The 25,359-nt window shown below is 43.6% G+C and overlaps 1 protein-coding gene across 10 annotated transcripts in view; it reads right to left on the bottom strand.

Annotated features, from left to right (window-relative positions):
* Nucleotides 1-25,359, bottom strand: part of RAB11FIP3 (RAB11 family interacting protein 3) — a 164,196-nt gene that overhangs the window by 76,917 nt on the left and 61,920 nt on the right. For all 10 annotated transcript variants that reach the window (XR_013261915.1, XM_077449295.1, XM_077449298.1 and 7 more), the window contains 2 exons: nt 22,732-22,825; nt 7,336-7,424 (listed from right to left, as the gene is read on the bottom strand). Coding sequence is in view for 9 of the 10 variants with exons in the window: in XM_077449295.1 (XP_077305421.1) it covers nt 7,336-7,424; nt 22,732-22,825 (183 nt within the window). In the remaining variant the exon portion in view is untranslated. The remainder of the gene's footprint in view (nt 1-7,335; nt 7,425-22,731; nt 22,826-25,359) is intronic.

Genomic DNA, 25,359 nt, shown 5'->3' with positions numbered 1-25,359 from the left:
CCGCCTGTAGAAGTGATTGAGTGGCTAATAAGCCACTCGGATCACTTTTGCAAGAACGTGAAACCCGAGGATGTCCATGTACGTACCTTGGGAAGGAAGTGGTTAAAGTAGAACTTTTTTTTATTTCGTTTCGGAGAGAGTGGAGTGGGATTAGAACTCCTGAGTTTTTTTTATTGCTGACTGTGCACTCATTAAGGAGGTTCATCCGCTCGATTTGTCCTGAATACCATTATAATTGAAATGAAAGAAAAACACAAATTTTGTAGCAGCCGCTAGCGCTAATTGCAATAGAATCTGGCAGGCTGGCTGTACTCAAGTTGATCGATCAATCAAGTTGGTGCATTCAGCCTGCCCATTAACAGTTCGAATCTTGGCCAGTTCCTGTTGAACCGACCGAGATTCGAACCATGTATGGCCAGCCTAAGTCTTTGGTGGTACACTGAATGTTAATGCCCCATAAAAGGGTATCTCACAAAAGTGAGTACACCCCTCCCATTTTTGTAAATATTTTACAAGTGTGTCTTGCCTACAGTCAAGCATGGTGGTGGGAGTGTCATGGTCTGGGGCTGTATGAGTGCTGCCGGCACTGGGGAGCTACAGTTCATCGATGGAACCATGAATACCAACATGTACTGTGACATACTGAAGCAGAGAATGATCCCCTCCCTTCTGATAGTGGGCCGCAGGGCAGTATTCCAACATGATAACGACCCCAAACACACCTCCAAGATGACCACTGCCTTGCTAAAGAAGCTGAGGGTAAAGGTGATGGACTGGCCAGGCATGTCTCCAGACCTAAACCCTATTGAGCATCTGTGGGGCATCCTCAAATGGAAGGTGGAGGAGCGTAAGGTCTCCAACATCCACCAGCTCTGTGATGTCATCATGGAGGAGTGGAAGAGGACTCCAGTGGTAACCTGTGAAGCTCTGGTGAACTCCATGCCCAAAAGGGTTAAGGCAGTGCTGGAAAATAATGGTGGCCACACAAAATATTGACACTTTGGGCTCAATTTGCACATTTTCACTTAGGGGTGTACTCACTTTCGTTGCCAGCGGTTTAGACATTAACCACTTAACAACCGCCCATTGCCGATTAACGGCATCAGGGCGGTTGTTTAACTCTAAGAGGCCGTTAATTAACGGCCTCTCAGAATTCTGCTCTCGCGCGCCCCCTGGGGCGCGCACACGAGAGCATCCGTGACCGCTGGGTCCAGTGGACCCGGCGCATCACGAATCACGGTAAACGGCCGCTCATCGCGGCCGTTTACCACGTGATCGCTCCGTCAAATGACGGAGTGATCACTTGTAAACAAGCCGGCGTCATCTTATGACGCCGGTTCCTCCCTCCCCCTCTCTGTACCGATCGGTACAGCGGAGGGGGAAGAGATCGGTGTCAGCAGCGATGTGGGCTGCATCTGCAGTGCCCACATCGCTGCTCACCGAAAATTAACCCCTCAAATCCCTGCAAATACTCTGCATTACTCTGCAATTCCCTGCAAATACTCTGCATTACTCTGCAATTCCCTGCAAATACTCTGCATTACTCTGCAATTCCCTGCAAATACTCTGCATTACTCTGCAATTCCCTGCAAATACTCTGCATTACTCTGCAATTCCCTGCAAATACTCTGCAATTCCCTGCAAATACTCTGCAATTCCCTGCAAATACTCTGCAATTCCCTGCAAATACTCTGCAATTCCCTGCAAATACTCTGCAATTCCCTGCAAATACTCTGCAATTCCCTGCAAATACTCTGCAATTCCCTGCAAATACTCTGCAATTCCCTGCAAATACTCTGCAATTCCCTGCAAATACTCTGCAATTCCCTGCAAATACTCTGCAATTCCCTGCAAATACTCTGCAATTCCCTGCAAATACTCTGCAATTCCCTGCAAATACTCTGCAATTCCCTGCAAAACTCTGCAATTCCCTGCAAATACTCCGCAATGCCCTGCAACACTCCGCAATGCCCTGCAACACTCCGCAATGCCCTGCAACACTCCGCAATGCCCTGCAACACTCCGCAATGCCCTGCAACACTCCGCAATGCCCTGCAATACCCTGCAACACTCTGCAACACCCGCCAATACCCTGCAACACTCTGCAATGCTCTGCAACCCCCGCCGATACCCTGCAACACTCTGCAATGCTCTGCAACCCCCGCCGATACCCTGCAACACTCTGCAATGCTCTGCAACCCCCGCCGATACCCTGCAACACTCTGCAATGCTCTGCAACACCCGCCAATACCCTGCAACACTCTGCAATGCTCTGCAACACCCGCCAATACCCTGCAATGCTCTGCAACGCAGTACTTTGCAACACCATGCTCTGAGATACCCAGCCATAGTCGGTGATACCCTGCAATACCCAGCCATAGACATCTCCCGCCGCCCTCCGCCCTCCGGTGCTTCTACCGAATCGCTAATACGATCAAAGCCAGAATCTTTTTTTTTTTCAGGCTTCCCAGCTTAGAGGTGAGATGTGGGTCTTATTGACCCCACATCTCACTGTAAAGAGGACCTGTCATGCCATATTCCTATTACAAGGGATGTTTACATTCCTTGTAATAGGAATAAAAGTGATCAAAAAAATTATTTTTGGGGAAAAAAAATGTCAAACTAAAATAAATAAAGTAAAATGAACAATAAAAAAAAATGTTTTTTTTAAAGCGACCCTGTCCCCATGTGCTCGCATGCAGAAGCGAACGCATGCGTAAGTCCCGCCCACATATGAAAACGGTGTTCAAACCACACATGTGAGGTATCGCTGCGAATGTTAGAGCGAGAGAAATAATTCTAGCCCTAGAACTCCTCTGTAACTCAAAACATATAACCAGTAAAAAAAATGTAAATCGTCGCCTATGGGGATTTTTAAGTAGCGACGTTTGCCGCCATTCCACGAGCGTGTGCAATTTTGAAGAGTGACATATTAGGTATCTATTTACTCAGCGTAACTTCATCTTTCACATTATGCAAAAATTGGGCTAACTTTACTGTGTTTTTTTTTTTTTTAAGCACAAAACAGTTTTTTTTCCAAAAAAAAGCATTCGAAAAATTACTGCGCAAATACCGTGCGAGATAAAAAGTTGCAAAGACCACCATTGTATTCTCCAGGGTGTTTGCTAAAAAAACATATATAATGTTTTGGAGTTCTATGTAATTTTCTAGCAAATAAATTATGATTTTTACATGTAGGAGAGAAATGTCAGAATTGTCCTGGCTGCTCCAGAACACCTGATGGCGCTCCATGCATGTTGGGCCTCTGTATGTGGCCACGCTGTGTAAAAGTCTCACACATGTGGTATCACCATACTCGGGAGTAATAGCAGAATGTGTTTTGGGGTGTAATTTGTGGTATGCATATGCTGTGTGTGAGAAATAACCTGATAATATGACAATTTTGTGAAAAAAAAAAAAAATAGTAAAAAGAATCTTGATTTTGCAAAGAATTGTGGGAAAAAATGACAACTTCAAAAAACTCATCATGCCTCTTACTAAATACCTTGGAATGTCTTCTTTCCAAAAAGGGGTCATTTGGGGGGTATTTGTACTTTTCTGGCATGTTAGGGTCTCAAGAATTGAAATAGGCCGTCAGTACTTCAGGTGTGATCAATTTTCAGATATTGGCACCATAGCTTGTGGACTCTATAACTTTCACAAAGACCAAATAATATCCACCAATTTGTACTTATTTTTACCAAAGATATGTAGTAGTATAAATTTTGGCCAAAATTTATGAAGAAAAAATTACTAATCTGCTAAATTTTCTAACAGAAACAAAGAAAAATTCGTTTTTTTACAGAATTTTCGGTATTTTTTCTTTTATAGCACAAAAAAAAAAAAACCCAGCGGTGATTAAATACCACCAAAAGAAAGCTCTATTTGTGTGAAAAAAAGGACAAAAATTTCATATAGGTCCAGTGTTGCATGACTGAGTAATTGTCATTCAAAATGCGAGAGCACCGAAAGCTGAAAATTGGTCTGGTTATTAAGGGTGTTTAAGTGCCCAGTGGTCAAGTGGTTAATGGCTGTGTGTTGAGTTATTTTGAGGGGACAGTAAATTTACACTGTTATACAAGCTGTACACTCACTACTTTACATTGTAACAAAGTGTCATTTCTTCAGTGTTGTCACATGAAAAGATATAATAAAATATTTACAAAAACGTGAGGGGTGTACTCACTTTGTGAGATACTGTATATCCCCTAATTGCACATTTCAATCTATTCTGAATAATATAAGATGTCTATAGCATCCTATGTATAAACTATGTATAAACCTGCTCAAAAGAAACTAGAAAAGTAAAAAATTTCTGTAATTATTTTTAGTATTAGTGTGTTAATGGAAATATAAACATATAGTGGGGAGTTCTCAAATTGGACTGAAAACCTGGAGATACACTTTCATGGAATTTACAGTTCAATCACTGGTTCATGGTTGATCCAACTCTGCTTGTGGCCAGCAGAGGGCAGCAAAGGCAAAAAGTTTGCCCATGTACAGTGTAAATACTGCAGCAAGGTGACAGCGGATGAAGTGAACACAAACTTGTTTACTTTGCCAACAGGGTGACACTGTTATTACAAAAAAATGTGACCAACAGCTGTACTCCCATCGTGTGACCCCACCCTAGAATCCTGTATCTTCCCCAACTCCCTCTTTTATAGGCTAAAAAGCATCAACCAATCAAAAGTCAACTTTATTTAGATTCCTCCTGCTTTTTTCATTACCATATTGTTATACACATTTTGTAAATCCCTCCTTAAAGTCGCTATCTGTATACAGAGCACTGTAGTCCACATTTCTGTGGAAGTTGCAGGATAAGCCACACACAGCCATCTTTGATAAAGAGTGTACATTTTTAAGTGTACTATCCCATTGCAATCAATTGTAATTCATCAGGTACTAACTAGTCTTACTTTTTGAGACTGAAGTCTGATTGGTTGCCCTGCTAGCTCTAAGGAAGGACTCATATAGATGCTGAGTCTGTAAAGTATCTGCAAGGCTGGATCAAGGGATAGGCAGCAGAGGCGGCTGCCTTAGGCGCTTTAGTGGGAGGGTGCAGCAAACAAGGGCAACTTCTATAACCCAAGCTGCTGAAGTAGTTCACAATTCACAAGGGGCAAAGGGTGCTCAAGGGTCTCATCCCTTAGCTGGGTGTCTGTGTGGGCAGGCATGCCTAGCTGTGGTGCTTCCCATGCACGCCAGTGTGATTCCTGTTAGCAAAAATGTGATGAAATGGTGCCTGTACTGAAGAACAGATTTCACGTCTCTGCACCGACACCTGACCAATTCAACAATTATAAGGCTTTCTTCTTTTCAGATAGTGGGCAAAGAAAGATCCCTTACTAAATATGGTGACGAAGGAGCAAAGATGGGGCAGGAGGTGATCAGCAATCACATCAATATTGCAAAGAAAGGGTTTGTTATAGGCACAGCACACATAAGCATCAAAGACGGTATGCCCTGGTGAGTTGGGTCCAAGTTGCCAGGTCTGATGTTTAAGGCTAAGTTCACACTTGAGTAACGTTGTCTTTGACCATTTTAAAAAAGGAGTTTTTATTTTTGTGTATTCTCAGGCACAAACATTTTTGCATAGGCCAACGTGAAGCAGGTTACTGGAAACTGGCTGTTAAGCACGAAAATGTGCAAAAACCACAAGCTGCGTATGTTTTTCAGGCACTCCCATTGATGTCTATAGGGTCAAAAATGCATGTACAGGCCCTTATGCCGCGTACACACGATCGGAATTCTCGTCAGAAAAAGCTCTGATGGTTTTCCCGTCAGAATTCCGATGGAATTCCGCTCAAACTGTCTTGCTTACACACAGTGACACCAGATTCCGACTGCCAAGAATGCGGTGACATACCACACGTACGACGGGACTAGAAAAAGGAAGTTCAATGCCCAGTAGCCAATAGCTTCCATCTCGTAGTTGAATCTGAGCATGCGTGAGTTTTTGCGTGTCAGAATTGCATACACGCGATCGGAGAACGTTTTTCCATCAGGAAAATTGAGAACATGCTATCAAATTTTTGCTGGCGGGAATTCGGACAGTTAAATTCCGTTGGAGCATAAACACGGTCGCATTTTCCGATGAAAAGCTCTCATCGATCTTTTGCTGGCCTAGTATACGCAGCATTAGAACAGCCTGTACTTCCTGGGCGTGACAGCACATCACTCGGGCTCCTTAGTATAGACTGGAAATCTTATTGTTGAGTGATGTTGCGCTTCTGGAAACAAATGGCTCAGGTGTGAACAGGGGCTTAAGCCCCACTCCAAGCAGGAGACAAAAAAATACCCTTGCCCAATTATGCAACCCCCTTCAATATCCAGTCAGAATATAGAATTAAACCTTGAGATACATACAGAGAGCTCGGAATACCTGCTTAGTACTTCATCGTTTTTCATCCAAGTATTACTATATTGCAACAATGCACTTCATTCATCCCTTTTTTTCCCCAAGAGATCCTGGAACACAGCTGCGGCCGATCCCGGGACACAGCTGCGGCCGATCCCAGGACACAGCTGCGGCCGATCCCAGGACACAGCTGCGGCCGATCCCAGGACACAGCTGCGGCCGATCCCAGGACACAACTGCGGCCGATCCCAGGACACAACTGCGGCCGATCCCAGGACACAACTGCGGCCGATCCCAGGACACAACTGCGGCCGATCCCAGGACACAACTGCGGCCGATCCCAGGACACAACTGCGGCCGATCCCAGGACACAACTGCGGCCGATCCCAGGACACAACTGTGGCCGATCCTGAAATACCCTATAGCTGCTCATCCTGAAATACCCTATAGCTGCTCATCCTGAAATACCCTATTGCTGTCCACTACATAAAGAAAGCCTGTCCTAAAATGCCAGTACTAAGACGTTTCTGACAGCCACCAATCAGATTCAGACTTGCCTTAGATGGCCCAATCCAATTGGTGATGCAAGAATCAAAGAAAGGAAGTTACATGCCACATGGGAAATAAACTGCTACTGCTTTGTGTGGACCAATGTGTGCTTGCGAGCGCTGAAAATTATAGAGAGCTCAAACAATGGTCAACTGAATGTACGCAGAGCTGCAGCATTTGCTGAATAACTTAACACTTGCTGCCTGGAATTGCCCTTAATGGAGCAATAATTATGTGAGCTGCAGCTCACAACAAACAATTGGTTTCACTGTACTCATTTCAGATCCTTAATAGCAAGTGCCCGCGGCATGTACCAGGTGTGGCACCCATCCAATCAAAGCTAAATTGACAGATTTGGCCCGAGATCTTTGTCAATTATAGACCTGAATAAAAATAGATATGATAACAATTCCTCCAATAATTACCTCAAATGCAGCCAAGTCATCAAAATCCACAGAGCAGGCCGGCTCTCCCTCGGATGGGTATCCCATATCATACAGTTGCATATCCAGGTCTACGAAAAGAAAACATGAAATTAGACTAAAGCAGTCAGCAGGGTAATTTAAAGGCTCAGTTTACTTTTGTAATAAAATGTATCATACAGTCAGGAGGTCCCCAGTAGTTAGCTTCTGAAATTGGTGCTTAGTTTAAATGCCATACCTGTAAGTCAATAGAGGCTCCCCACAGCCTGGCTGAAAAACTCCCATTGTAAGAGATCAGTACCGCTCCTACCGAGGGACACCCCCCATCTTTACAAAAATTAGTGCCATCTCCCTTTCAAAATTTGTGCAGTTCATGCATAGTGCATGTACATGTACACAACATTGTAGTGTGAACGAGAAACATAGAAAACCATTGTTTTTGGGGGACCTTGTTGGGACCTGTGTTGGTAGGTTACTGCATGTAATGCAAATTAGCTCTAAAGCTGGGGGGGGCGCAATGTGTGGTACATCTCAGATCCTAGGCAGCACAGGGCTGATCTCTTACAATGGGAGTTCTTCAGCCAGCCTGTGGGGAAGAAAATTCTAATCACTGGCACATAATCTTGACTACATAAATCTAACTGAATGGATTTGAATTGGTAGTAACTGTATGGGTGTACTTTTTTCCTTTACATCAGTCTCTGAACCTTTTTAAGCCAAAGGAGCCCTAGAAATAATTTTCAGATCTCAGGGAACTCTTCCAAAAACCAATTCCTTGGTGGTTAGTGGAAGAAATGCCCCTTACGTTGAGGGTCAGAATGCTACCTTTACATGCTGCTAAAAAAGATCCTGCACCTGGCTCTGCCAAGTGGCATGGATCTCCACACTATGTAGGCACCAAACTGAGTGTCATATAGCCACAGCTCAAGAAATACCCAACCACCTCTAGAGCATAAGGCCCGCGCGGGCCGAATCCAGCCACCAGGCCTTGTCATGAGGCCCTCGCACCCAGTTATGCAGCTTAAAAGTGGTGGAACTCCATTCCACCAGATGTGGCTCTGACCTTCTGCTCCTCACTGTCACACATTGTGTGTGCGGCGCAGCCCAGAACCCTGCACTCTGTGCGCGACGCAGCCCAGAACCCATAGTGTAATCCTGAACTCTGCACGTAACACTCCTGATCCCCGAATTCTGTACATGGCACACTCCTGAGCTCTGCGCTCGGTATAAAGTGTAATCCTGAACTCTACACTCTGTGCATAATAGACTCCTGAACCCTGCACTCTCTACATAGCACACCCCACACACAACTGGCACTTTGAGGGTAAACATATTGCTGATGCAGCCCACGATGAAATTGAGTTTGAGACGCCTGCTCTAGAGGAACCCTAGGGTACAACACAACCTTGGTTGAGAATGTCTGGTTTCGATTATAAGAACGCAGCATGCCAATTTTATTTTGTACTTGTTCAAGTATATCACCATTATCTGTAGGCACTGATGACTATTTACCTAATCAAATATGTTGAAAAAGTTAATTTCCATGGGGTGTACTTATCTTCTCACATGACTAAATATTATGGAGAAAAGAACCAGCAGAGCTGGAACACAAAAAGGTCGATTAGAAAACAAAAATTCCCGGGTAGATTAGATAGAACAGAGTTGGGGATTTTTTGGGGGTTGAATGACCTTTAAAAATAGTATAACGGCGTAAAATTGAAAAGCAACGTCTGGAATCTACCAGGAAGCAGTTAAAATGTAATACAAAACCCGTCATTCTAATTGTTAGGGAAACAAAAGGAACAAGAAATTAAGAAGTGATATTTCTTGTTCTCAGTTCTGCACGTTCTCTCATAATTCATAAGAATAGAAGTTTAGTGTCTGGTCTTCATGTCACCCATGAACACGGTGAAAGAAGAGAAGGGGTATTAGGCAACATGCACTCCTATATCATATCTATTAATTGGTAGTATTGCGAGACTGGGAGCTCCTCAAAAGTTGAGGGGATACCAATTTGTTTTCTAAAGAAAAATTTGAAAACATACCATATGGTTGTCAAACAATTCAAACCACCATAACTATCACATTAGCCAAATAAAGCTGTAGAGGGTAGAGAATAACGAGGACAGTTGTGTCACACAATGGACAGCGGTGGCCTTCCGGCAAGGCGGTATGCACACGGCGAACCTGAGATGTGTCCTGAATAGGGGCCTTTTTTTCCTACACTGAGTCTACCCCAAAAATTCTATCATTTTATTTCCCTTTCAAATATTTATTGGAATGCTATTTTGACAGTTCTGACAACATACTCAAGTGGAGTATATCTACTTGAAAACCAGGCCTATTCTGACATGTTTTTGGTTTTTTTTTGTGTAAAAACCTAGAGTATATGTGTTCCAAGTAAGTTTCTAGCAAAAAAAAGTGTATATGTACAGTGGTGTGAAAAAGTGTTTGCCCCCTTCCTCATTTCCTGTTCCTTTGCATGTTTGTCACACTTAAGTGTTTCGGAACATCAAACCAATTTAAACAATAGTCAAGGACAACACAAGTAAACACAAAATGCAATTTGTAAATGAAGGTGTTTATTATTAAAGGTGAAAAAAAATCCAAACCATCATGGCCCTGTGTGAAAAAGTGATTGCCCCCCTTGTTAAAACATACTATAACTGTGGTTGTCCACACCTGACTTCAATTTCTCTAGCCACACCCAGGCCTGATTATTGCCACACCTGTTCACAATCAAGGCATCACTTAAATAGGAGCTGCTTGACACAGTAAGGTCCACCAGAAGATCCTTAAAAGCTACACATCATGCCGAGACCCAAAGAAATTCAGGAACAATTGAGAAAGAAAGTAATTGAGATCTATCAGTCTGGAAAGGGTTATAAAGCCATTTCCAAAGCTTTGGGAATCCAGCGAACCACAGTGAGAGCCATTATCCACAAATGGTGAAGACATGGAACAGTGGTGAACCTTCCCAGGAGTGGCCGGCCGCCCAAAATTACCCCAAGAGCGCAGCGACGACTCATCCAAGAGGTCACAAAAGACCCCACAACAACGTCCAAGGAACTGCAGGCCTCACTTGCCTCAGTTAAGGTCAGCGTTCATGCCTCCACCATCAGGAAAAGACTGGGCAAAAATGGCCTGCATGGCAGAGTTCCAAGGAGAAAACCACTGCTGAGCAAAAAGAACATCAAAGCTCGTCTCAATTTCTCCACAACACATCTTGATGATCCCCAAGACTTTTGGGACAACATTCTGTGGACCGATGAGACAAAAGTGGAACTCTTTGGAAGGTGTGTGTCCAAGTATATCTGGCGTAGAAGGAACACTGCATTTCATAAAAAGAACATTATACCAACAGTAAAATATGGTGGTGGTAGTGTGATGGTCTGGGGCTGTTTTGCTGCTTCAGGACCTGGAAGACTTGCCGTGATAAAAAGGAACTATGAATTCTGCTGTCTACCAAGAGATCCTGAAGGAGAATGTCCGACCATCTGTTCGTGTACTCAAGCTGAAACGAACTTGGGTTCTGCAGCAGGACAAGGATCCTAAACACACCAGCAAATCCACCACCGAATGGCTGAAGAAAAACAAAATGAAGACTTTGGAGTGGCCTAGCCAAAGTCCTGACCTGAATCCTATTGAGATGTTGTGGTATGACCTTAAAAAGGCCGTTCATGCTCGAAAACCCTCTAATGTAACTGAATTAGGACAATTCTGCAAAGATGAGTGGGCCAAAATTCCTCCAGGACGCTGTAAAAGCCTCATTGCACGTTATCGCAAACGCTTGGTTGCAGTTGTTGCTGCTAAGGGTGGCCCAACCAGTTATTATGTTTAGGGGGCAATCACTTTTTCGCACAGGGCCATGATGGTTTGGATTTTTTTTCACCTTTAATAATAAACACCTTCATTTACAAATTGCATTTTGTGTTTACTTGTGTTGTCCTTGACTATTGTTTAAATTGGTTTGATGTTCCGAAACACTTAAGTGTGACAAACATGCAAAGGAACAGGAAATGAGGAAGGGGGCAAACACTTTTTCACACCACTGTATGTATGTATGTATGTATGTATGTATGTATGTATGTATGTATGTATGTATGTATGTATATATATATATATATATATATATATATAAAAATTTGCAGAGACTCTCTAAAGTGGTGATTGTTTTTATGTCAATTTTTTTTTAGGTCACACAGTATTTGTGCAGCAGTTTTTTAATGCAATTACTATATGCAATACACTTTGATGAATTTTAATGAAAAAAAAACACAAATAACCCACATTTTCTATAACATATAAAAGATGATGTTATGCCGAGCAAATAGATACCAAACATGTCACAGTTTAAAATTGTGCACATTCGTGCCATGGTGACAAACTACAGTACTTCAAAATCTCCATAGGCGACGCTTAAATTGTTTTTATAGGGTACAGTTTAGAACTGCAAAGGAGGTCTAAGCGCTAGAATAATTGCACCGTTTACAAAATCGTGCGCAACCTATGTATGCGGGGGGGACAGGGACGCTTTCAATGTTTTGTTTTATTATTTATTTTTACACTATTTCTTTAATTTTTTTTTTTTATTTTTTTTTTGCTGTCACAAGGAATGTAAAAAAACCTTGTTACAGCAAAACAAGTTCCCAACGGTCCCTGCCTCAGTTTCTCCCTTTGCGGCCCATCTGAGTGGCTTATATGGTAACTGTAGGCAGTATGTCATGGTCTACTAGATGAAGTCTGAGAATTCATGTAGAAGAGGGGGTATGATATTGAGGGAGGAAATCTGTAGAGCAATGGGGAATATGAGAGAGGGAGGAACGTGACGGGTTGCTGAAGATGTTGGTAACTTTAAAGGAAGGTCAAGGCACATAGTATTAGTAGATTTAAGGCACAGATGAGTGGTCATGGGGGGTGGCAGGCCATAGGGAAATCCGGGGAGGAGGGAGGTGGTGTCCCCTGTGTCCTCAATATATACATCCGTAGGTATCTGTACAGGGGTTGACGAACAGTCCGTATTATAGTTATGAGGTTACCAAGTGCTGAATATTGGGTATGTTGACTCTTGCCATGCTCTGCCTTGCAATAAGTCAACTTTGAACAGTTGAAAAGGAGGGGACATTGTTGGTATGTGGAAGTGTACTTAGAGACACCATGTAATTCTTAAATTTTTTCCTTTTCTTCATTTTGTTCATTTCTTTTCATAGAAATGCTTTACTCTTTTGAAGTCAGAATTCAATAATGGCATATAACTGTGTACAGATTTAACGCACACATTCACTATATATCCAAATTGGCCTATTTGTTATTGCAAACATAGGCATATGTAGGGAATGTCTCTAATTTACTGCAGAGTTCTTCAATCACAACAGTCATGAAGAAATGGGACAATTGGTCTTGCACTGAGCGCAAATTGAAACTTGGATAAGAGATACAGCAATGGGGCAATATGAGAGATCACCTTGATGCTATAGGGCCCAAAGCTGCAGGTCCTGCACTGTGTGAAACACAATGGTTGGTGCTCCCCCTTAGTGTAGCCTAACCTGCCTACTCCTTGGGTTTTAGAGAGATTTGGCAGGTTTATACAGTAGCAAGCCTAGGAAGGGGTGACTGCAATACATGGGCCACGGAAGGCAAGCTTAACTTAATCGTTTAGGATAGCTACCAGTAGGTTAATATCTGTGTTAGGTCTTGTGTCAACAGGCTTTGGTGCTTGTGTTAATGGCATCAGTTTGAAATTCTTTTGGGCTGCATTTCACCGGCAGTTGACTTCCTTCTGACCTGCATTTAAAGTCCTGACCTGAAGATGACCATCTTCTGCCTTAAAGTTGACCACTATATGACCTGCATTTGAAGCCCCGACCTGCATTTGAAGCCCCGACCTGCATTTGACCTCTTCCTGACTTGAAGTTGACCTCCTTCTGACCAGCATTTGAAGTCCTAACCTGAAGCGGACTTCTGTCTAACCTGCCTTTGACTTGTTCAATCTGATTTTACATTCCCGTAAACTTTTATGAGAATGTGAAACCCTTCTGATGCAAACAAACGCCCGTCACACAGGCCCTTTAAGTCATTCTGCAAGAACTGGCAACAAACAAGGACTAATATGTCATCCTAATAATAAATCTGGAAATTGAGAGGGAAAACCGGTTAGGTTCTATAGAACTGCAGGCAGTTGTTGTTACACTTTATAAGTGAAATGAGAAAAATCATTTTAATGCTTTGCTTTTTTTTTTTCTAGAATCCAGCGGTCAGTCTGTAGTCTATCATTATAATTCAATAAAAGATTGCAAAATATTGCAAAGTCATGCCGGTACACTTTGCAAGCACTAACTCCCAGCACGAAGTGGCTCCCCCTGCTGTGTGTACCAGATGTATTTAGCGGGCCTCACTGTGCAACAGCAAAACCCGCCAGCCTTAAGATCACAGCTAGTGACAGGTTAAGCTGTGTAGAAAATACATCTCCTTAAACATGGCCCGTTTATTCATTCAGATTTGAATAAAGATCGCAAAATTCAACAAACGTTGACGACTGCAAAGCCGATTCTTGTTTTCAGTTGCTGACAGATGTTTTGCTGCGGCCTAGGTCTTCTATCTATGCTCCGTTGAATCGCTAGAAGCCGAATCAAGATCTCCAGCATTCAACATTTCAGATGCCCATCTCCTGCTGATCTCTGTAGTTCCATCCTTCACTCCTACATCAATATAGTTCACAGTAGTGAAGTAGAGGTAAGGGCTTGATCCCACCAGCTCTGTTGGGCAACGATGTCCAACGCATTGCCAGTGCACTGAAAAGTGAATTTGCCTTAGGTTCTATTTCAGTTCACACCAACATGCCTCTACCCAACGAACACCAACACAACACGCATTACACACAGCATGAGGTGCGCCAATTGGTGCCAGTGGGCCCTAAAGGTAAGGAAGCACAGCATGTAGCGAGAAACAAAAAGGTATCTAACACTTCTGGATCAAAAACTCAAAAAGCAATGAAGCCAGAGGGTGAGTATGACAACCAAAGAGCATTTCTCTTCAGAAATCAGCAATGGTAGCCTATGTATTTCTCTACAGCCGTGGCCAAAAGTTTTCACAAAGTCTGCTGCTTCAGTGTTATTAGATCTTTTTGTCAGATTGCACTACCGAAAAAATTGTTTATTTTCGTTTCATTCGTGTTTTTTTCATTTATTTATTACATTCCATTCATATAGATGTGGTATTCGTTATGTTGAATAATTCGTCATTTCGGATGCATTTGTATTTGTTACGTTCACTAATGCCGCGTACACACGATCAAATTGTCCGGCGTACTTAGTACGGCAAACAATCCGGCGGATAGTCCGGCAGACTTTCTACCGAACGGACTTGGACACACAGAAAGTCCGGCGTTTGCTAGTGCGATGACGTACAGCACGTATGACGGGACTAGAAAAAGGAAGTTCAATAGCCAGTAGCCAATAGCTTCCTTTTCGTACTTGCTTGTGAGCATGCATCATTCTTAGTCCGCCGGACTAGCATACTGACGAACGTATTGTCCGCTAAAACCCAAGTCCGGCGGAAAGATTGGACTGAAAAAATACTTTCCAAGTCCGCCAGACTTTGCGCTGAGAAAGTCCGCTGAAGCCCACACACGATCAAATTGTCCGGTGAAATGCGTTTCGGCGGACTAATTACGCCGGACAATTTGATTGTGTGTACGTGGCATAACAGTTACTTTAGCCAAATTTAAAAGGAAATTCCAATACATATAATTTAATAGTTTAATAACAATAATAATTTAACTATAATAGAAAATACGAAAAACAAAACTATCTGAATGTAATTGATTCGTTAACCACATGCCAACCAGCGCATGACAATATAGGTCGGCACAATGGCACGGCTAGGCAAATTGGCGTACTGGCACGTGCATGCCTGCCCGCTGCGTACTCCATGACACGATGTCCACAGGGGGCCCGCGATCGTGTCACGGAGCGGCAGAATGGGGCGATGCCCATGTAAACAAGGCATTTCCCTGTTCTGCCTAGCAACATGACAGAGATCTACTGCTCCCTGTCATTGCGAGCAGTGATCTCTGTCATGTTCTAGCGAGGCAATCCTCCCCACAGTTAGAATCACTCCCTCGGACACACTTAACCCCTTGATCGCCCCCTAGTGTTTAACCCCCTTCCCTGCCAGTGTCATTTACACATTAATCAGTGTATTTTTATAGCACTGATCGCTGTATAAACGACAATGGTCCCAAAATAGTGTCAAAGTGTCCAACCGGTCCGCCATAATGTCGCAGTCACAATAAAATTCACAGATCGCTGCCATTACTAATAAAAAAAAATGAATAATAAAAATGCCATAAATCTATCCCCTATTTTGTAGACGCTATAACTTTTGCGAAACCAATCAATATACGCTTATTGTGGGGGTTTTTACCAAAAATATGTAAAAGAATACATATTGGCCTAAACTGAGAAAGAAATTATTTTTTTCCCATATAGTTTTTGGGGATATTCATTATAGCAAAAAAAAAAAAAAAAAAAGTACAAAAATATAGCTTTTTTCCAAAATTGTCCCTCTTTCTGTTTATAGCACAAAAAATAAAAAGAGGTGATCAAATACCACCAACGTAAGGCTCTATTTGTGGGGGGAAAAAAAAAAGAACGTCAGTTTTGTTTGGGTGCAGCGCCACATGACCGCACAATTGTCAGTTAAAGCGATGTGCCCTATGACAAAAAGTGCTCTGGTCAGGAAGAGGGTAAATCCTTCCGGGGCTGAAGTGGTTAAACTTGTAGGTTGAATCGTTTTCCGTTCTTTCGGATACTCTTGCTTTCTGAAAATATGTTTTCGTATACATTTGTCTTTCGTTCATTCGGATGCTAATGCCGGCCATACACGATGCGAATTCCGAACGAAAATCCGAGCGAAAGTAAAATCGACCGATTTTCGTATCGTTAGTGTGGTATGCGCGACATGCGATTTTCGTACGACAGGGCAAATTGACAAATCCAACATGTTGGTTTTTTTTTTCAAAAATAGTCCAAAAATCGTATCGTTAATGGCAGAGTTGGACGATTTGACATAAGAAAATGAACTGCGCACGATCTCTGGAAAGTTTGAACCAGAAGGAAACCATATGAAACAACGAACGAATGGTCGAACGCAACACGGAATAAAAAAAACCCGTTAAAACATAGTGTTTTAACGTACGATTTTCGTACTTAAAGGGGTTCTGCACTCAAAATACAACATTTGCCCATTCTGTTGCCTATAGTTAATATATCTCATAATGCCACCTGTTTTTTTTTTTTGATTCACCTACCTTTTGTAATCTTCAGTACTTTATTTTAAACCCCTGCGGCGATGGGCGGTCTCTTGCGGGGATCAGCGTAATTTCCTGTTGAAGCCCGCACTGTCTCCTGGGATCTCGTTCGTGTAATCCCAGGAGACATTGCGGCTAATGCACCCGACATCTCGCGAGATTTCGGGTGCTACAGCCGACATCTCGCGAGATTTCGGGTGCTACAGCCGACATCTCGCGTGATTTCGGTAATTACAGCCGACATCTCGCGAGATCTCGGCTGTAATTACCAAAATCACGCGAGATGTTGGCTGTAGCACCCGAAATCTCGCGAGATGTCGGGTGCATTAGCCGCAATGTCTCCTGGGATTACACGAACGAGATCACAGGAGACAGTGCGGGCTTCAACAGGAAATTACGCTGATCCCCGCAAGAGACCGCCCATCGCCGCAAGAGACCGCCCATCGCCGCAGGGGTTTAAAATAAAGTACTGAAGATTACAAAAGGTAGGTGAATCAAAAAAAAAAAACAGGTGGCATTATGAGATATATTAACTATAGGCAACAGAATGGGCAAATGTTGTATTTTGAGTGCAGAACCCCTTTAATTGATGGCACATTCGCATGTTGTTGTGAGTGCCGCTTTCGTTTATCGTTCGACGGGTCGTTCGGAATTCGCATCGTGTATGGCCGGCATTACACGTGAACAAATATGCAGAATTTTGTTTGAAAAATAATTTGTAACGAAACCAATTGCTCATGTCTGATGGTACTATGGTATGCTGAAGTATAATCACAAGCATTTCATGAGTGTCAAAGGCTTTTATTGACAATTACATTAAGTTTATGCAAACAGTCAATATTTGCAGTGCTGACTTTTTCAAGACCTCTGCACTGGCATGCTGTCAATCAACTTCTAGGCCACATCCTGACTGATGGCAGCCCATTATTGTATAATCAATGCTTGGAGTTTGTCAAAATTTGTGGGGGGGGGGGGGGTTGTTTACCTGCCTCTTGAAGATTGACAATAGGTTCTCAATGGGTTTCAAGTGATTGTAAAGTAAAAATGTTTTCCTCTATTCAAATAGTCTCGGGTTGCCCAGGCACTGGTGTACATAGCTGGAGAGAGAGGTGGCTCAGGTAAATATTAGGGGAGCTCGGGGGGGGGGGGGCTGCTGCACACAAAAGTCATTCTATATGCATTAAGATAAAAAACCTTCTGCCTTTACAACCACTTTAAGGTCTGGGGTGTCTCCTCGCCAAAATGTCTATGTTTTGTTCCCCAACCACTTCGTTCTCACTTTTGCCACTGATCCACCTTTCTATGTTACATCAATCATATCTGACCTCAGTTCAATTGTACGCAATGCATCGTCTACCTACCTCTACCTGCACTAGGTGTACCTGTCCTCGAGCGGACTTTGCACATGTTATGCGGCTTTGTCAGTCATAGCAAGGTATTGGCAGCAGGTGACGGAGATATTGACTGCAGTTTTGTCAATTCCTGTTCCATGTACCCCACTGGTGTGTTTTCTAGGGGTCCTGGATGAGGAGCTGTGGCCAAGACATACTAGGACAATGTTAATGGAAACATTATTTATGGCTCATAAAGCTGTGGCATTTAAGTGGATTCAGCCCACCTATTAGGAAGATCCCGGTAAAAAAATACAGCGCTGGCCGCCCTGGCGCGCACGCACGGCACTCGGGGCGAAACGGGCTATTTAAACAGGGGATGCGCACAGGACCAGCGCTGTCTGATCTGCAGCTCCCTGTGACCCCTGCTCCTGTTTACCTGCTTCTGTGTGTGATCTCCTGAACAACCCGGCTTGACCTTTAGACTTCCCCTGCTTTCTGCCTGCACCTGACCTCGGCTCCCCTCTGACCTTGAACCTGCCTGCTCCTTGGATACCACGCTGCCCGCCAGTTTTTGACCCGGCCTGTTTTTGATCTGACCTGTTTGCCTAAAGCTCCTGCTCCAGCATCTCCTGCCTGTGCATTAACCAGTCTACCTGCTTTCACTTTAATCCACTACCCTCTAAACGGTGTACTGACTGCTAGATCCGACATCTGGGTGTGTATGAGGATATCGGGTGTTCCAGCCTCCAGTCTGTCTGCTGGTTGGATCTTCCTTCCAGCTGGTGGTCACCTCTACAGCATCTGGTACCCCGGGACTGCCCGTCCAACAACAGACCCGCCAGGCACTCGTACCATTCTGCACTCCCGTGCCTATTGTCTGCTCTACCAGGGGCCGCGAGTCAGATGCGTAAGGGAGCCTTCCTCTGCACTATTGGGCTCATCAGTCAGGTACATGAGAACTTGACGCCACCCCTTCATCTATACGTATTTGGCTTTCGTTAGTAAATTGGGGTTTACCTCATGCAAAACGTATTTTTGAACACAGAGGTTGCCCAGCTAACTATAACAAGGTGTGGGATGCTTGGTGTTCTTCCGCTCTTACTGCAACCAACGCTTGAGAATATCACTAGGGGTATCAAGTACTGTAGCAGTTAAAAATTCTGTGATTTTATGTTATTAAACATATGTATCGAGATTGGATTGAAGTGGAATACTGTATAATTGTAATAATAACGCAAAACCTTTGTGCACTATAAATGTACCTCATTGTTCTCTATGCTCAAGTTGAGCGCTTTGATTAATGTCATTGTCTTGTACCTTTTTCAATTAAAAAAAAAACCGAGGCAGCAGACTTAGTGAAAATTAACATTTGTGTCATTCTCAAAACTTCTGGCCATGGCTGTATTTACAGGTTTAATTCAAATTGGATCAGAACTCTAAAGTGAGGACTTGTTTTTATAACGAGAACATCTAGACATTTTATCTATGTCCATGAAGTACCCCCAAAAAGTACTCTTTTTCTTGAACTCCTCCAAAACAACAGTGTTCTTCCTGTGCCTAGGCCCGAGGCACTCCCGTCCCTTCAGTCTCACCGGTGTATACAGTATCTGCAGTGTGAGATCATCTAGGGCAGTGGACTCCAAACTGTGGTCTTTTGCTTGCCTTATACCAGGCCTTGGGGGACATTTCTTTCTACGAACGCTATTCCTCCCACTGATACCAATATTAGAGCAATATTCCTGCTACTGACACCAACAATGGGGCACTATTTCTGCCATTGACAAACCACAGGGCTATATTCCTACCACTGCACACTAATGATGGGGCAGTATTCCTCCCAGTTATGCCAATGATGGGGCAGTATTCCTCCCAGTTATGCCAATGATGGGGCAGTATTCCTCCCAGTTATGCCAATGATGGGGCAGTATTCCTCCCAGTTATGCCAATGATGGGGCAGTATTCCTCCCAGTTATGCCAATGATGGGGCAGTATTCCTCCCAGTTATGTCAATGATGGGGCAGTATTCCTCCCAGTTATGCCAATGATGGGGCAGTATTCCTCCCACCGACGCCAATGATGGGGCAGTATTCCTCCCACCGACGCCAATGATGGGGCAGTATTCCTCCCACCGACGCCAATGATGGGGCAGTATTCCTCCCACCGACGCCAATGATGGGGCAGTATTCCTCCCACCGACGCCAATGATGGGGCAGTATTCCTCCCACCGACGCCAATGATGGGGCAGTATTCCTCCCACCGACGCCAATGATGGGGCAGTATTCCTCCCACCGACGCCAATGATGGGGCAGTATTCCTCCCACCGACGCCAATGATGGGGCAGTATTCCTCCCACCGACGCCAATGATGGGGCAGTATTCCTCCCACCGACGCCAATGATGGGGCAGTATTCCTCCCACCGACGCCAATGATGGGGCAGTATTCCTCCCACCGACGCCAATGATGGGGCAGTATTCCTCCCACCGACGCCAATGATGGGGCAGTATTCCTCCCACCGACGCCAATGATGGGGCAGTATTCCTCCCACCGACGCCAATGATGGGGCAGTATTCCTCCCACCGACGCCAATGATGGGGCAGTATTCCTCCCACCGACGCCAATGATGGGGCAGTATTCCTCCCACCGACGCCAATGATGGGGCAGTATTCCTCCCACCGACGCCAATGATGGGGCAGTATTCCTCCCACCGACGCCAATGATGGGGCAGTATTCCTCCCACCGACGCCAATGATGGGGCAGTATTCCTCCCACCGACGCCAATGATGGGGCAGTATTCCTCCCACCGACACCAATGATGGGGCAGTATTCCTCCCACCGACACCAATGATGGGGCAGTATTCCTCCCACCGACACCAATGATGGGGCAGTATTCCTCCCACCGACACCAATGATGGGGCAGTATTCCTCCCACCGACACCAATGATGGGGCAGTATTCCTCCCACCGACACCAATGATGGGGCAGTATTCCTCCCACCGACACCAATGATGGGGCAGTATTCCTCCCACCGACACCAATGATGGGGCAGTATTCCTCCCACCGACACCAATGATGGGGCAGTATTCCTCCCACCGACACCAATGATGGGGCAGTATTCCTCCCACCGACACCAATGATGGGGCAGTATTCCTCCCACCGACACCAATGATGGGGCAGTATTCCTCCCACCGACACCAATGATGGGGCAGTATTCCTCCCACCGACACCAATGATGGGGCAGTATTCCTCCCACCGACACCAATGATGGGGCAGTATTCCTCCCACCGACACCAATGATGGGGCAGTATTCCTCCCACCGACACCAATGATGGGGCAGTATTCCCCAGTATTCCTGCTCCCCCTCCCTATTATAAACAGGGGGATCCAAAATAAACCCCAATTTTATTCAAAAGGTGAACTTTTAGCCGAGAAATCAGTGCCCTGTAGAGGTCTTCTTTAGTGTATTTTCAGTGGATTTAGAACATCGACATCCTCCTCTCATTTCCAAAACGGCTGCCAGGAACAATATTTTATGATTAGACAGTCTCCAGGCTTTCCTGAGTTTTTAGGAAAGTTTAAGTCACCAGCACGTGTAAGGCTCTGCCAGGTAAAAGTAGAATTTAGCATACGAAGAAAAAATGGAAAGAGGGAAGAGCTGCAACATCAGTAATGAGTTATAGATATCTTCCACAATGAAACATCTCAACCTTGTACAGAAACGTTACACATAAACCCGCAGAACACTGATCCTACCTGTGCTATTCTCATTTCCACCTACAATGTATCTTTTCAGATGCAAATATGGTATTAAAAGATTTCCGGTTAACCTCATGTATTTACAGGGCCACACATCAACACGTTAAAATATATGGCTTTGAAAATGGAAATTTTTGTATACATTTGTGAAGGGAACTTGTTGTCCAATAGCTAGTTCCAGAGCAGGCCCTGCCAAAAGGGCTCAAGGGCCAATCTGGAAAAACTGGCCAAACAACATCAATTATGTTCCAGCCCTTATGCACACTCGATGTTTCTGGATGTTTTTACAGCTGCTGTTTTTGGCTTCAGACGTTTTTTTCTACAGTCAATAAACTCTCCAGCATGTTATCCTATGTGTCCATACACACATAGGTTATCAACTGTTTTTGGCTGGGGCGTTTTTTGGCTGTAAAAAAAACCCCTAAAACTAGTGGGTTCTGAGAGGCGTTTTTCAGCTGTAAAAATGCTGTAACATCAAAAAATACCTAAGAACTTCGATATACGCTCAAAAACGCAGCTCACCAGCTTTTATTTTGATTTTTTTATCTTATGTGGGGAGGAGCTGCAAGAGCAGAGTCCCCAGAAGACGATGTTGGGGGCCACTCTGTGCAAAACGAGTTGCACAGAGGAGGCAAGTATGACATGTTTGTTTATTAAAAAAAAATAAAAATAAAAAAGCTTTACGTGTTGACAAAAAAAAAAAAAAACCTGGAAGCCGACCGACTACCATGCACAGCTGCACCACATTTTGCACACTTCAGTTTTAGTAAATCAACCCCAGTGAGCGCAGGCAATGTTTAGAACTGCCGCAAAGAATGTAGAGTTTCTTGCTTGTGGCTATTTGAGATTAGCCTAAATGTTAGCAAACAAGACGCTGCCACATCATGGCTAATACCATCACAAGCCCCGAACAGCCCTGAAATTGCCAACTACCCAATAGTGCCAGGAAAGGTCACCACCCATGTAAGTATATAGCCCAAGAAAGAGAAATGCTCGGACTCACCTTCATTCTGGATTTCGGAGATACCCCGATAAAAGTCACGGAAATTTATAACCCCCAGACCAGCTGGATCCAGGTACCCTGTGAGGTATTTTACCTGTGAGAGAAAAAGAAAAAGATATTATTAGTGATTGGAGGCAATACACCTGCAGACTTTGTACTCTTTGGCTTCACTCTTGACGCTTATGACAGGTTTACTTTAAAGATGAACTTCAGAAGACATGCGAGTTTCAACCTGCATAGATAGTTTGAGCGTGCCAAGTTTTTATTGGTTGCTTCTAGTTTTTGTTTGTTGTTTGGGTTGTTGATGGGTTTACTTCCTCTTTGTCTCCCTGCAAAGGCAAAGCATAATGGACTACTATGCATCACATAGTAGCCCATTATGTGTCACTTACCTGTCACAGGAGCCAGCGATGTCACCGCTGTCCCCTGTAGTCCGGAGCATCCATCTTCTTCCGGGTATCACTGCTCCGGCCACTCACAGTACCGGAGCAGCGATGACGTCACGAGAGCCGACACTAACGGCATATTGCAGTTAGCAGCGGCATGCTGCTAACGAAGATAGTGCGCCTGCGCGCCGTGTAGGAGATATTTCTTGGACCTACAGGGCTTACCTGTAGGTAAAAGTGGTTTGTAAGGGTTTACAACCACTTTAATAATATACAATTTTCAAAAAAAAAAAAAAAAAAAGCTCAACTCCAGGCAAACTGCTAAACACACAGCTGGCATTCATATACAGAACAGATTTATATGCCAAAGGCTTTGTCACTTTGTCCAGCCATTCCTTAGATATGCACAGCCCTGCCAAACAGTAGAAAACCAGGTTGGTGACCAGACATTTCTGTGCTGCAGTTAAAGAGACCTTTCCAGAACAATCATTTCAACAAAAATCTTTACATAAATTGTGTGCATGTTATTTAACCATTTCAGCCCCCCGGAAAAATTTACCCCCTTCCTGACCAGAGCACTTTTTGCTATACGCCACTACGTCGCTTTAATAGACAATTGCGCGGTTGTGCGATGTTGCATCCAAACTAAATGACGCCTTTTTTTCCCCACAAACAGAGCTTTCTTTTTGGTGGTATTTGATCACCTCTGTTTTTATTTTTTGCGCCATTAAAAAAAAAAAAAAAAAAAAAAAAAAAAGCGATATTTTTTACTTTTTGCTATAATAAATAAAATAATAAAAAAAAAAAAAAATTCTCAGTTTAGGCCGATATGTATTCTACATATTTTTGTTTAAAAAAAAAAAAAAAATCACAATAAGCGTGTATTGATTGGTTTGGCCATAGATAGATAGAGATTATATATATATATATATATATATATATATATATATACACATACATACATACATACATACATACATACATACCGTACATATATATATACACACACACACACACACGGAAAAGTCATTATATCTTTAACCCTTTGCCATCATGAAGCGGATCTGAATATCACAATGCAGAGGCGGGCCCTGGCTTTCTGATCATGTGACCTCTGACTGGCCGTCACATGATCAGAAGCTGCTAATAGTAGACAGTGATAGGTAGCTGTCTGTGACAGCTTAGTCATTGTGCTAGAAGCACACTCAGTACAGAAAAGCTGCTCCCCATGGATGCATATGTGCGATTTCTAGGCATTAAGGCCCACCCACCACAAATATGCATACAGCCGGTGGAATTAGGGTAATTGCTATCATAATAATACAATGACATTATTGTCCCTTATGTTGAAAAGTCTATACTTTCATCATATTATTGTAATAGCAACTAAAGGTATCATAAATTACCATTCCATAGCAATTAAAGGTATAAAATTATATATATTAGACACACACATCTATCTATATTTATCTATCTATATAAACCTACTTTAGAGGCGGATTTGTTTGTTTACTTGATCGTTCTTGCATGATACATTTTGAATTGTCTCCAATCTGGTTTTACCGGTTCTGGCTCCAGTTTATGAATTTCTTTCAGAACATATTTTATTATGTATGTAATGCAATCGTTCATGCCTGTTCCAACTACCGGTATTTCCATTTTTTGTTTCCTTGTTTCTACTGTAGCCCTGATGAAGAAGAAATGTTGGTGGCCCCAAAATGCACTGGCAGTTTTAGGTTTTCTTGTTATGAGCAAACACCAATATTAAAAGATTTGGACTCTTATTCCCCGTACACACGACCAGACTTTTCAACATCAAAAGTCTGACGGAATGATTCCGGCAGACTATTCTAACGTGTGTGGGCTGCAGCGGACTTTTGATTTGCAAAAGTCTGACAGACTTTAGAAATGGAACGTTTCAAATTTTTCCGACAGAACTCTGCCGGACCCAGTTCCTACTGAGAAATCCGCTCGTGTGTGTGCTAGTCTGACGGACTAAAACCGACGCTAGGGCAGCTATTGGCTACTGGCTATGAACTTCCTTATTCTAGTCCAGTCGTACGTCATCACGTTCGAATCCGTCGGACTTTGGTGTGATTGTGTGTGGCCAAGTCCGTTCATTCGGAAAGTCCGTCAGAACTCTGTCAGAACTCCGTCAGAACTCTGTCGAAAGTCTGTCAGACTTAGTCCCTCGAAAAGTCTGGTCGTGTGTACGTGGCATTAGATCTTTGGTCTGGCACAT

Source organism: Lithobates pipiens, unplaced genomic scaffold (genome assembly GCF_037356315.1).
Source record: "Lithobates pipiens isolate NorthernLeopardFrog02 unplaced genomic scaffold, aLitPip1_a1.2 Scaffold_22, whole genome shotgun sequence".
NCBI lineage: Eukaryota > Metazoa > Chordata > Amphibia > Anura > Ranidae > Lithobates > Lithobates pipiens.
This window is presented reverse-complemented; position numbering and strand designations above follow the sequence as displayed.